At 44.4% G+C, this 13,986-nt stretch overlaps 1 protein-coding gene across 6 annotated transcripts in view; it reads right to left on the reverse strand.

The window, feature by feature from the left end:
- The window catches only part of trpm7 (transient receptor potential cation channel, subfamily M, member 7), a 208,811-nt gene that overhangs the window by 35,547 nt on the left and 159,278 nt on the right, over positions 1–13,986 (reverse strand). For 5 of the 6 annotated variants that reach the window (XM_068018322.1, XM_068018325.1, XM_068018324.1 and 2 more), the window contains 5 exons: positions 9,614–9,654; positions 8,357–8,382; positions 7,170–7,220; positions 6,792–6,842; positions 6,628–6,693 (listed from right to left, as the gene is read on the reverse strand). In XM_068018322.1, coding sequence (XP_067874423.1) covers positions 6,628–6,693; positions 6,792–6,842; positions 7,170–7,220; positions 8,357–8,382; positions 9,614–9,654 — 235 coding nt within the window. The remainder of the gene's footprint in view (positions 1–6,627; positions 6,694–6,791; positions 6,843–7,169; positions 7,221–8,356; positions 8,383–9,613; positions 9,655–13,986) is intronic. The other variant, XM_068018326.1, reaches the window with a different exon arrangement.

The following is a 13,986-nucleotide window of genomic DNA, read 5'->3' on the forward strand; positions in this document are numbered from 1 at the left end:
AATGCTCCAGCCCAGGTAACATCCTGGTGAATCTCCTGTGCACCTTCTCCACTGCAATCACATCCTTCCTATAGTATGGCGGCCAGAACTGTACACAGTACACAGTACGCCAGCTGTGGCCTAACCAGCGTTGATACAGCTCCATCATAACCTCCCTGGCTCTTACATTTTATGCCTCGGCTAATAAAAGCAAGTATCCCATATGTCTTCCTAACCATCTTATCTACCTGTGCTGCTGCTTCAGTGATCTATGGACAAGTACACCAAGGTCCCTCTGACCTTCTGTACTTCCTAGGGTCCTCCCATCCATTGTATATTCCCTTGCCTCATTAGTCCTCCCAAAATGCATCACCTCACACTTCTCAGGATTAAATTCCATTTGCCACAGCTCTGCCCATCTTATCAGCCCATCTATATCGTCCTGTAATCTAAGGCTTTCCTCCTCACTATGACACCAATTTATATGTCATCTGCGAATTTACTGATCATACCTCCTATATTCACGTCTATATCATTAATGTACGCTACAAACAGCAAGGGTCCCAGCACCAATCCCTGCGGTACACCACTGGTCACAGGCTTCCAATCGCAAAAACAACCCTTGACCATCACCCTCTTCCTCCTGCCACTAAGCCAAGTTTGGATCCAATTTGCCAAATTGCCCTGGATCCCATGGGCTCTCACCTTCTTGACCAATCTCCCATGCGGGACCTTATCAAAAGCCTTACTGAAGTCCATGTAGACTACATCAACTGCTTTACCCTCATCTACACATCCAGTCACCACCTCGAAAAATTCAATCAAGTTTGTTAGACATGATCTCCCCCTGACAAAGCCATGCTCACCATCCTTGATTAATCCCTGCTTCTCCAAGTGGAGATTAATCCTGTCCCTCAGAATTTTTTTCCAATAGTTTCCCAACCACTGATGTGAGGCTCACTGGTCTGTAATTACCTGGTTTATCCCTGCTACCCTTCTTGGATAATGGTACCACATTCGCTGTCCTCCAATCCTCTGGTACCTCTCCTGTGGCCAGAGAGGATTTGAAAATTTGTGTCAGAGCCCCTGCTATCTCCTCCCTTGCCTCACCTAACAGCCTGGGATACATCTCATCTGGGCCTGGGGATTTATCCACTTATAAGCCCACTAAAACCGCTAATAGCTCCTCCCTTTCAATGCTAATTTGTTCAAGAATATCACAAACCTCTCCCTGATCTCTACACCTACATCATCCTTCTTCATAGTGAACACAGATGAAAAGTAATCATTTAAAACCTCACCCACATCCTCCGGCTGCACACAATGATTGCCACTTTGGTCCTAATGGGCCCTACTCTTTTCCTGGTTATCCCCATGCCCTTCATATACTTATAAAACGCCTTGGGGTTTTCCTTTATCTTGCCCGCCAGTGTTTATTCACGCCCCCTCTTCGCTCTCCTAATTACTTTTTATGTACCCGCTCCCCCACCACCACCCCCCTGCACCCCCCCAACACTTTCTACACTCCTCTTGGGCCTCCGCTGTTTTCAGCGCTCTGAATCTGCCATAAGCCTCCTTTTCTTTCCTTTTCCAATCCTCTATATCCTTCGATATCCAGGGTTCTTTGGACTTGTTGGTTCTACCCTTCACCTTTATCGGAACATGTTGGCCCTGAACTCTCACTATTTCCTTTTTGAATGACTCCCACTGGTCTGATGTAGACTTTCCTACAAGTAGCTGCTCCCAGTCCACTTTGGCCAGATCCTGTTATATCATATTGAAATTGGCCTTCCCCCAATTCAATATTTTTATTTCTGGTCCATCTTTGTCCTTTTCCATAACTATCTTAATTCTTAGAGTTATGGTCACTATCCCCAAAATGCTCCCCCACAGACACTTCTACCACTTGTCCAGCTTCATTCCCTGAGATTAGATCCAGTACTACCCCTTATCTTGTAGGGCTTTCTACGAGCTGGCTCAAAAGGTTCTCCTGTATGCATTTTTTTAAAATTCATTCATGGGATGTGGGCGTCACTGGCCAGGCCAGCATTTATTGTCCAGCCCGAATTGCCCTCGAGAAGGTGGTGGTGAGCTGACTTCTTGAACCACTGCAGTCCATTTGGGGTAGGTATACCCACAGTGCTGTTAGGAAGGGAGTTCCAGGATTTTGACCAGCGACAGTGAAGGAACGGCGATATAGTTCCAAGTCAGGATGGTGTGTGACTTGGAGGGGAACTTGCAGGTGGTGGTGTTCCCATGTATTTGCTGCCCTTGTCCTTCTAGTTGGTAGAGGTCGCGGGTTTGGAAGGTGCTGTCGAAGGAGCCTTGGTGCATTGCTGCAGTGCATCTTGTAGATGGTACAGACTGCTGTCACTGTGCGTCGGTAGTGGAAGGAGTGAATGTTTGTAGATGGGGTGCCAATCAAGCAGGCTGCTTTGTCCTGGATGGTGTCGAGCTGCACCCATCCAGGCAAGTGGAGAGTATTCCATCACACTCCTGACTTGTGCCTTGTAGATGGTGGACAGGCTTTGGGGAGTCAGGAGGTGCGTTACTTGCCTCAGGATTCCTAGCCTCTGATCTGCTCTTCTAGCCACGGTATTTATATGGTTACTCCAGTTCAGTTTCTGGTCAATGGTAACCCCTAGGATGTTGATAGTGGGGGATTCAGCGATGGTAATGCTGTTGAATGTCAAGGGGAGATGGTTAGATTCTCTCTTGTTGGAGATGGTCATTGCCTGGCACTTGTATGGCGCGAATGTTACTTGCCACTTATCAGCCCAAGCCTGGATATTGTCCAAGTCTTGCTGCATTTCGACACGGACTGCTTCAGTATCTGAGGAGTCACGAATGGTGCTGAACATTGTGCAATCATCAACGAACATCCCCACTTCTGACCTTGTGATTGAAGGAAGGTGATTGATGAAGCAGCTGAAGATGGTTGGGCCTAGGACACTACCCTGAGGAACTCCTGCAGTGATGTCCTGGAACTCAGATGATTGACCTCCAACAACCACAACCATCTTCCTTTGCTCAAGGTATAACTCTAGCCAGCGGAGGGTTTTCCCCGATTTCCATTGACCTGAGTTTTGCTGGGGCTCCTTGATGCCATACTCGGTCAAAAGCTGCCTTGATGTCAAGGGCAGTCACTCTCACCTCACCTCTCGAGTTCAGCTCTTTTGTCCATATTTGAACCATGGCTGTAATGAGGTCAGGAGCTGAGTGGCCCTGGCGGAACCCAAACTGAGCGTCAGTGAGCAGGTTATTGCTAAGCAAGTGCTGCTTGATGGCACTGTTGATGACACCTTCCATCACTTTACTGATGGAGAGTAGGCTGATAGGGTGGTAATTGGCCGGGTTGGATTTGTCCTGCTTTTTGTGTACAGGACATACCTGGGCAATTTTCCACATTGCAGGGTAGATGCCAGTGTTGTAGCTGTACTGGAACAGCTTGGCTAGGGGCGTGGTAAGTTCTGAAGCACAGGTCTTCAGTAGTATTGCTGGAATATTGTCAGGGCCCATAGCTTTTGCAGTATCCAGTGCCTTCAGTCGTTTCATGATATCACGCGGAGTGAATTGAATTGGCTGAAGTTTGGCATCTGTGATGCTGGGGACTTCAGGAGGAGGCCAAGATGGATCATCAACTTGGCACTTCTGGCTTAAGATTGTTGCAAATGCTTCAGCCTTATCTTTCGCACTGATGTGCTGGGCTCCCCCATCATTGAGGATGGGGATATTTGTGGAGCCACCTCCTCCAGTTAGTTGTTTAATTGTCCACCATTGACGGCTGGATGCGGCAGGACTGCAGAGCTTAGATCTGATCTGTTGGTTATGGGATCGCTTCGCTCTGTCTATCGCATGCTGCTTACGCAGTTTGGCACACAGATAGTCCTGTGTTATAGCTTCACCAGGTTGACACCTCATTTTGAGGTATGCCTGGTGCTGCTCCTGGCATGCCCTCCAGCACTCTTCATTGAACCAGGGTTGGTCGCCTGGCTTGATGGTAATGGTAGAGTGGGGGATATGCCAGGCCATGAGGTTACAGATCGTGGTTGAGTACAATTCTTCTGCTGCTGATGGCCCACAGCACCTCATGGATACCCAGTTTTGCATTGCTAGATCTGTTCGAAATCTATCCCATTTAGTTCGGTGATAGTGCCACACAACACGATGGACGGTATCCTCAATGTGAAAGCAGGACTTCGTCTCCACAAGGACTGTGCGGTGGTCACTCCTACCAATACAGTCATGGACAGAAGCATCTGCAGCAGGCAGATTGGTGAGGACGAGGTCAAGTATGTTTCTCCCTTGTGTTGGTTCCCCCACCACCTGCCGCAGACCCAGTCTAGCAGCTATGTCCTTTAGGACTCGACCAGCTCGGTCAGTAGTGGTGCTACCTAGCCACTCTTGGTGATGGACATTGAAGTCCCCCACCCAGAGTACATTTTGTGCCCTTGCCACCCTCAGTGCTTCCTCCAAGTGGTGTTCAACATGGAGTACTGAGTCATCAGCTGAGGGAGGGCTGTCGGTGGTCATCAGAAGGAGGTTACCTTGCCCATGTTTGACCTGATGCCATGAGACTTCATGGGGTCTGGAGTCGATGTTGAGGACTCCCAGGGCAATTCCCTCTCTACTGTATACCACTGTGCCACCACCTCTGCTGGGTCTGTCCTGCCAGTGGGACAGGACATACCCAGGGATAGTGATTGCAGTGTCTGGGACATTGTCCGTAAGGTATGATTCCGTGACTATGACTATGTCAGGCTGTTGCTTGACTGGTCTGTGGGACAGCTCTCCCAACTTTGGCACAAGCCCCCAGATGTTAGTAAGGAGGACTTTGCAGGGTCGACAGGGCTGGGTTTGCCGTTGTCGTTTCCGGTGCCTAGGTCGATGCCGAGTGGTCTGTCTTGTTTCATTCCTTTTTAACAACTTCGCAGCGGTTCAGTACAACCGAGTGGCTTGCTAGGCCATTTCAGAGGGCATGTAAGAGTTAACCACATTTTAAGAATTCCGCCGCCTTAAAGCCTTTTGCACCAAGATTAGTCCAGTTAATACTGGGGACGTTGAAATCCCCTATTATTATTACCCTATTATTTTTACAACTCTGAGATTTGCCGACATCTGCTCCTCTATCTCTCCCTGACTGTTTGCAGGCCTGTAGTACACACCCAGCCAAGTGATTGCCCCCTTTTTGTTTTTAAGTTCTACCCATATGGCCTCATTTGAGGAACCTTTAAGATATCATTGCTCCATACTGCAGTAATTGATTCCTTGATCAATGCCACCTCCTCTTTTACACCACCACCCATCCCCCCACCCCATCACGCCTGAAGATTCTATACCCTGGAATATTAAGCTGCCAGTCCTGCCCTTCCCTCAACCATGTATCTGTTTTAGCAATATCATATTCCCATGTGTTAATCAACGCTCTCAATTCGTCTGCCGTACTAGTAAGACTCCTTGCATTAAAATAGATGCAATCCAGCCTTGCATTATTCGCTTGTGCCTTAACAGGTCTATATTTGCCCTGCCTTCCAGACTGACTTAGTTTCGCTTCTATATTTGGCTGTGTATCACCCCCTACTGTACCTCCACTCTGTATCCCTCCCCCTGCCAAATTAGTTTAAATCCTCCCCCACCCCCCCGACCAACTGCACTAGCAAACCTCCCAGCAAGGATGTTGGGCCCGTTCCGGTTCAGGTGCAGCCCGTCCAACTTGTACAGGAAGAATAAGAAAAGCATATTATCTAAATGGTGAGAGATTGCACAGCTCTGAGATGCAGAGGGATCTGGGTGTCCTAGTGCATGAATCGCAAAAGCTTAGTCTGCAGGTACAGCACATAATTAGGAAAGCTAACAGAATGTTATTGTTTATTGCGAGGGGAATTGAATATAAAAGTAGGGAGGTTATGCTTCAGTTATACAGGGCATTGGTGAGACCACATCTGGAGTACTGTGTACAGTATTGGTCTCCTTATTTAAGGAAGGATGTAAATGCATTGCAGGCAGTTCAGCGAAGGTTTACTAGACGAATACCTGGAGTGGGTGCATTGTGTTACGAGGAAAGATTCAACTGGCTAGGCTTGTATCCGTTGGATTTAAGAAGAATAACAGGCAACTTGATTGAAACGCTTAAGATTCTGATGGGTCTTGACAGGGTGGGTGTGGAAAGGATGTTTCCCCTTGTGGGAGAATCTAGAACTAGGGGTCACTGTTTAAAAATAAGGGGTCGCCCATTTAAGACAGATGAGGAGAAATCTTTTCCTCTGAGGGTTGAGAGTCTTTGGAACTCTCCTCAAAAGGCGGTGGAAGCAGAGTCCTTGAATATTTTTAAGGCAGTGATAGATAGATTCTTGATAAGCAAGGGGGTGAAAGGTTATGTGGATAGGCAGGAATATGGAGTTGAGGTTACAGTCAGATCAGCCAAGATCTTGTTGAATGGCGGAGCAGGCTCGAGGGGCCAATCCTGCTCCTAATTCTTATGAGCATATGTTCATAAGTTGGGACAGATATTTAAGTTTGTATACACTTAGAAGATGTTGAGTGTAGAGAATGTGTCAGCTGAAATGAATGGCTAAACAATACACATTCTGCTTAAAGATCGATCAATTCTGTCTAGTTTCAATGGTTTTCATGATTAATTCTACTCACCCCTATTTGGGAGAGGAGTAAATGGAATGCTCTGAGAAAGCCTCATCAAATTATTTCTCTCAACAGCTGTTAAAAAGAAAAGGTACACATATTTCACAATTAGCCATATAATTGAGACACATCACTAAACAACTGTGTAATTTTTATATTTACTATATACTGACCTGAATAGTAGTAATTTACATCCAGTACAGGTTTGAAAGGAGATCCAATCACTTCGAGGTGCAGGAGGAAAAATAAAATGGTTAAATTTTAACAGGATTCTTGCAACTGTAGAAAAAGCTTCTTTGTATAACTTTTTTTTATTATTAGTTTGGGGAATGTGGGTGTTGCTGGCTAGGCCAGCATTTGTTGCCCACCCCTAATTGCCCTTAAGAAGGTGGCAGTGAGCTGCCTTCTTACATACTAATTATGGTCACATCAAGACAATTTAACTCTTCAAAAATCAAATTTTTTTTTTTATTGTTGCAAGAAACAAAGCCAATACATTTTGGCTTAAAATTTGGTACAAAAAGCTGTGTGAAAATGTCAGTATATCTCACCTCCCATTTTCTTGTGCCTTGCATGAGATTGATGAGCATAAAAGTGTTGTGCTGAAACAAATGGGAGATTAAAAACATTAAAGGCACATATGTGAAATTACTGCACTAGACCGTCATAAAATAGGGGAGCTTGGAACACATCAGAATCCCAACACTGCACTAAAGCCATTTTCTTCACAGAAAAATATTTTTAACAATGCACATTACTTTGAATCTCTGACATATTTAATGTTTTAGTAGAGATATTGTAAACAGATTTACACAAAGATAACAAAGCAATCTTCCATTTCTTTGGAGTAATGAAGCAGGAGGTTGCTGGTGTTAACCTGCGGCTACAACTAAGAGTACTAATATGGCCTTTGAGCACGAGCGAAGAAACCTTGGTTTGTTGTAAAGTTGACCTGCTGGCCTTCGACATATACCTCAGGTGTTGCCCAACATCCAAGACAGATTTTAAACAGGCTATGCACAGATCGATTATCACAGACTGATTATTTTACCAAACAACTTGGGGCATGTAGAATGATCCGTTTGAAATGGGTTGTCGATGTTTTGCCTTTATTAGGCGAGCCAGTTATGCAGAAAGAGAGCTGGGGTATTAAACAAAGCTAATGAAAGAAAAGGATTAAAGTGTTTGTAAAGGATATGTTCCAAAATTTGCTGCAAAAGGAATGCAATTATGCCCATAGAGCAAGGCACATTCATTTAAGAGAGAGCAGAAAACAAATTGTAAGGTGCTTAGTTGTTAAAGGCTTACTGGAATTAGGTCGTACAGGCTTATGCCAGATTCTGAATATTAACACGAATCACGGTTTCTTTAACAGAAATCAACTGAAGCTCTATACAGACTCAGCATCAACCAATTTAGCATTCACTAGAATGTGGTACAAGTGCGCAAAGTAGCTTGGGCATTAAAACAAGGTACGCTCTACAGGTTAATGTGTTACATCAAAGCATAAAAATCAAAACAGGAAAAAGTCAGATGTCAAGGTTCACAGCCATGTAACAAAGCATTAGAATTGATTCTCACAATGGAAGTATCAAGTCAATGTTATGAGACAAGGTTTCTTTAAAAACTCAATCTAGATGTTTGAGTATGAGATTAAGATAACCTACATTCTTAAAATGCAACATTTATTGGAAAACATGGAACATTATTTGCATTTCAATTTGGATTTAAGACTTACCATTTAAGGCATCTTCACCAGCAGCCCTGAAATAAACAAACCAACAGTTTGTATCTAGCAAAAAGATTTAAAACCAATTTAATTTGAATTACTTAAATGGTAAATTGATCCTGTAAACATGTGGAAACGTGTTATCCAATATAAGTAGCTTTGCTAATAAGATAAATCTGTGTCATGCTCATATTGTAGCTTTAATTCCTCTAGAGTATATTCAACACTACACATTAATTTTGTACATAATTTGAGTTGCGTCATTAGATACTTTTCACTATAGTAAAATTATGCCACTGAATTAATATCTTAATTATGGGAATACCTTTTTCAGGTAGATTTAGTCCTTCTAAGCTCTAACAACTGTCATTGTACTTAAGAGGAGCAGAATCTATTCTACGGAGACAATATTTTGGCAGTGCAGCAACTAAACAATAAAACAAACTGAATTTATATTACCCCTTTAATGTAGAAAAACGTTCCAAGGGCACTTTCCAGAGGAAGAAAAGCAGCAGATAATAACCACCACAACTTTTGGCAAGAGTGGGGGGCGGGGTCTTAGTAGCAATAGCATATAATTTGATAATGCAGATTTTACATAACTTCCTATTTTCAGTACAGTGGACATACCAATGTATAGAGTTTATGGGGGAAATTTGACTGCTGCATAACAGAAACTGATTCAAACATATATTCAAGTTAATGGCTAGCATTCATGATCTTATCCAGAGAAGTACCTGCCCAGCAGGTGCACAGCACCACTTCTGTCTGAACCAACCTTTTGAACAAATGCTGCACCAATGAAACTACAGCTTTGACCAGTGCATTTTTGTTTAGTTTTAGTTCTCCATGCTCCTTGCACCATTCTCTTGTCCAGAACACAAGTATTTTCGTTTAAAAAAAAAATCTATAAATCTAAAACAAACTCCCTTTCACTAAACGTAAAATGTTCCTCACTTGCCAGAAAGAATGGCATGGCTCATACTAACTAGATTATTTAACTAAATCACGTTAAATGTCACAAATTGGCAAACGAAAATTAAGTGATATGGCCAATGCAGACATTCGTACAGAGCAGGAAAAGGACTGTACTCAGGTCAGCAGGATCACAGAAGGTACATGTGGGCATACTCAAACAATAATGTGCAAATAGCATTGTATGCTGCAAACTATGTCAACTATTTGCACTGGTACTTCAAAGAAACGGCATGTTGCAATGGTTGAACGCCGTCACATCTTCAATTCATTCATATTCCACCCACTTACATTTGACAACTGGTTGCAATATGCTTGTCTTCGAGACGGTCCTATAGAGAGAGAAAAAGCATGGTCAGGATATGTATGAACACATTTGTACTGTATACAACACAATGTGCTTCATAATCTTGTTCCCAATGACAGGTGACTGATCCAGTGTTGGGCAAAAAGTTGTTAAAATGCAACATACAAGTTAAGAAATCTGACTATGGAAGAGCTTAAAGCCCAGCTACCCTTTCCCAGAATACAACTTGGACTTACATTAGTTAACATAACCCGATCACAGACTTCTCCCTTTTGCTCTTTTCCTGCACCTTTCCCCCAATCTATACTTGCTTAAAAGCTGCTCATGGAATAATTTATGGCACAGGAGGCCATTCGGCCCACTGAATCCATGCCGGCTTTCCATGGAGTTACCCAGTCAGTCCCACTCCCCCGCTTGATCCTGGCAGCCCTGCAAGTTTATTTCCTTCAAGCAGCCATCTAATTTCCTTTTGAAGTCGTTGTTTGTCTCCGCTTCCATCATCCTTGAGAGCAGCGAGTTCCAGGTCATTACCACCCGCTGCGTAAAAACGTTTTTCCTCATATTCCCCCTGCATCTCTTGCTCAAAACCTTCAATCTGTGCTCCCTAGTCCTTGTACCATTAGTAAATGGGAACATTTTATTGTTGTTTAACTTACCTAAGCCTGTCATAATCTTGTACACTTCTATCAAACTTCCCCTCAATCTCCTTTGCTCCAAGGAGAACAGCCCCAGCTTTTCCAACCTAACCTTGTAACTAAAATCCCCTACCCCTGGAACCATTCTGATAAATCTCCTCTGCACCCTCTCAAGGACCCTTAAAGTGAGTGACGAGAAATGGACGCAATACTCCAGCTGGGGCCTAACCAGAGCTTCATAAATGTTCAGCATAACTTCCTTGTTTTTGTACTCTATGCCTCTATTTATGAAGCCCAAGATCCCATATGCTTTACTAACCACTCCATCGACATGTCCTGCCACCTTCAAAGATCGATGCATATGCGTCCCCAGGTCCCTCTGTTCCTGCACACTCTTCAGAACTGCACTATTAAGTCTATATAGCCTATTCCTATTCCTTCTGCCAAAATGCATCACCTCACATTTGTCAATATTAAATTCTATCTGCCACCTGTCTTCCCATTCTGCTAGCCTATCTATGTCTTGTTGCAGACAGTTCATTTCATCCTCACTGCTTGCCACACTTCCAAGTTTGGTGTCACAGACAAATTTTGAGATTATACTCTGTAATCCAAGATCCAAGTCATTTATATTTAGCAAAAAAAAAGGGACCACCACTGTCTACAATCTTCCAGTCTAAAAAAACAACCATTTACTATGACTTGCTGTTTTCTGTCCTTAAGCCAATTTTTTTTTAAAAAACCAATTGGGCACTGACTGGCTATGACTAGTGGATTACCGCAAGGATGAGTGCTTGGGCCCCAGCTATTCACAATCTATATCAATGATTTTGATGTGGGGACCAAATGTAATATTTCCAAGTTTGCTGATGACACAAAACTAGGTGGGAATGTGAGTTGTGAGGAGCAATAAAGAGGCTTCAAGGGGACTTGGACAGGCTAAATAAGTAGGCAAGACGACAGCAAATGGAATATAATGTGGGAAAATGCGAAGTTATCTACTTTGGTAGGAAAATCAGAAATTCAGGGTATTTCTTAAACGGAGAAAGATTGGGAAATGTAGATGTCCAAAGGGACCGGAGTGTCCTTGTTCATGTCACTGAAAGCCAACATGCAGGTGCAGCAAGCAATTAGGAAGGCAAATGGTCTGTTGACTGTTATTGCAGGAGGATTGGTTAATGGAGTAAAGAAGCCTTGCTGCAATTGTATCGAGCCTTGGTAAGACTGCACCTGAAGTATTGCCTCCTTACTTAAGGAAGGATATACTTGCCATAGAGGGCGTGCAAGCAAGTTCACCAGACTGATCCTTGGGATGGCGGGATTGACCCATGAGGAAAGATTGAGGAGACTGGGCCTATATTCTCTGGAGTTTAGAAGAATGAGAGGTGATATCATTGAAGCATACATAATTCTTACAGGGCTCGAAAGGTTAGATGCAGGAAGGGATGTTTCTTCTGGCTGGTGAGTTTAGAACCAGGGAACACAGTCTCAGAATAAGAGGTAGGCCATTTAGGACTGAGAGGAGGAGGAATTTATTCACGCAGAGGATTGTGAAGCTTTGTGAACCTCTCCACCCCAGAGGCCTGTGGAGGCTCAGTCATTGAGTATGTGCAAGACAGAGATCGACAAATTTCTAGATATTAAAGATATCAAGAGATACGTGGATAGGAGGGAAAATGACATTGAGGTAGATCAGCCATAACCTAGTTCAATGGCAGAGCAGGCTCAGAGGCCAAATGGCCTGTTCCTATGACCCTCAATTTTGTAACCAGTCTTTTATGTGGTACCTTATCAAATGCGTTCTTAAAATCCATATAAACATCCACCACATTCCCTTCAGTTACTGATCAAAAATTTCAATTAGATTAATCAAGCATGATCTGCCTTTGACAAATCTGCACTGGCTATCTTTAACTCAAACCTATTCAAATGACCGGTGATTTTTTTCCCCCGATTGTTTCATCTTGGAACATTTTACAGTTCTGATGAAAGGTCGTCCTGAAATTTTTTTTAAAAATTCATTCATGGGATGTGGGCGTCGCTGGCCAGGCCAGCATTTATTGCCCATCCCTAATTGCCCTGGAGAAGGTGGTGGTGAACTGCCTTCTTGAACCGCTGCAGTCCATGTGGGGTAGGTACACCCACAGTGCTATTAGGAAGGGAGTTCCAGGATTTTGACACAGCGACAGTGAAGGAACGGCGATATAGTTCCAAGTCAGGATGGTGTGTGACTTGGAGGGGAACTTGCAGGTGGTGGTGTTCCCATGCATTTGTTGCCCTTGTCCTTCTAGTTGGTAGAGGTCGCAGGTTTGCAAGGTGCTGTTGCTGGTGCGTTGCTGCAGTGCATCTTGTAGATGGTACACACTGCTGCCACTGTGCATCTGTGGTGGAGGCAGTGAATGTTCGTAGATGGGGTGCCAATCTAGTGGGCTGCTTTGTCCTGGATGGTGTCGAGCATTGAGTGTTGTTGGAGCTGCAACCATCCAGGCAAGTGGAGAGCATTCCATCACACTCCTGACTTGTGCCTTGTAGATGGTGGACAGGCTTTGGGGAGTCAGGAGGTGAGTTACTCACCTCAGGATTCCTAGCCTCCGATCTGCTCTTGTAGCCACGGTATTTATATGGCTATTCCAGTTCAGTTTCTAGTCAATGGTACCCCCGAGGATGTTGATAGTGGGGGATTCAGCGATGATAATGCCATTGAATGTCAAGGGGAGGTGGTTAGATTCTCTCTTGTTGGAGATGGTCATTGCCAGGCACTTGTGTGGCACAAAATGTTACTTGCCACTTATCAGACCAAGCCTGGATATTGTCCAAGTCTTGCTGCATTTCTACACGGACTGCTTCAGTATCTGAGGAGTCATGAATGGTGAACATTGTGCAATCATCAGCGAACATCCCCACTTCTGACCTTATGATTGAAGGAAGGTCATTGATGAAGCAGCTGAAGATGGTTGGGCCTAGGACACTACCCTGAGGAACTCCTGCAGTGATGTCCTGGAGCTCAGATGATTGACCTCCAACAACCACATCTTCCTTTGCTCGAGGTATGACTCCAGCCAGTGGAGGGTTTTCCCCGATTCCCATTGACCTGAGTTTTGCTAGGGCTCCTTGATGCCACACTCGGTCAAATGTTGCCTTGATGTCAAGGGCAGTCACTCTCACCTCACCTCGAGTTCAGCTCTTTTGTCCTTGTTTGAACCAAGGCTGTAATGCGGTCAGAAGCTGAGTGGCCCTGGCGGAACCCAAACTGAGTGACACTGAGCAGGTTATTGCTAAACAAGTGCTGCTTGATGGCGCTGTTGATGACACCTTCCATCACTTTACTGATGATTGAGAGCAGGCTGATGGGGCAGTAATTGGCTGGGTTGGACTTGTCCTGCATTTTGTGTACAGGACATACCTGGGCAATTTTCCACATTGCAGGGTAGATGCCAGTATTATAGCTGTACTAGAACAGCTTGGCTAGGGGCGCGGCAAGTTCTGGAGCACAGGTCTTCAGCACTATTGCTGGAATATTGTCAGGGCCCATAGCATTTGCAGTATCCAGTGCCTTCAGTCGTTTCATGATATCACATGGAGTGAATCGAATTGGCTGAAGTCTGGCATCTGTGATGCTGGGGACTTCAGGAGGAGGCCGAGATGGATCAACTTGGCACATCTGGCTGAAGATTGTTGCAAATGCTTCAGCCTCATCTTTCGCACTGATGTGCTGGACTCCC

Source organism: Heterodontus francisci, chromosome 38 (assembly GCF_036365525.1).
Source record: "Heterodontus francisci isolate sHetFra1 chromosome 38, sHetFra1.hap1, whole genome shotgun sequence".
In the NCBI taxonomy this organism is placed as follows: domain Eukaryota; kingdom Metazoa; phylum Chordata; class Chondrichthyes; order Heterodontiformes; family Heterodontidae; genus Heterodontus; species Heterodontus francisci.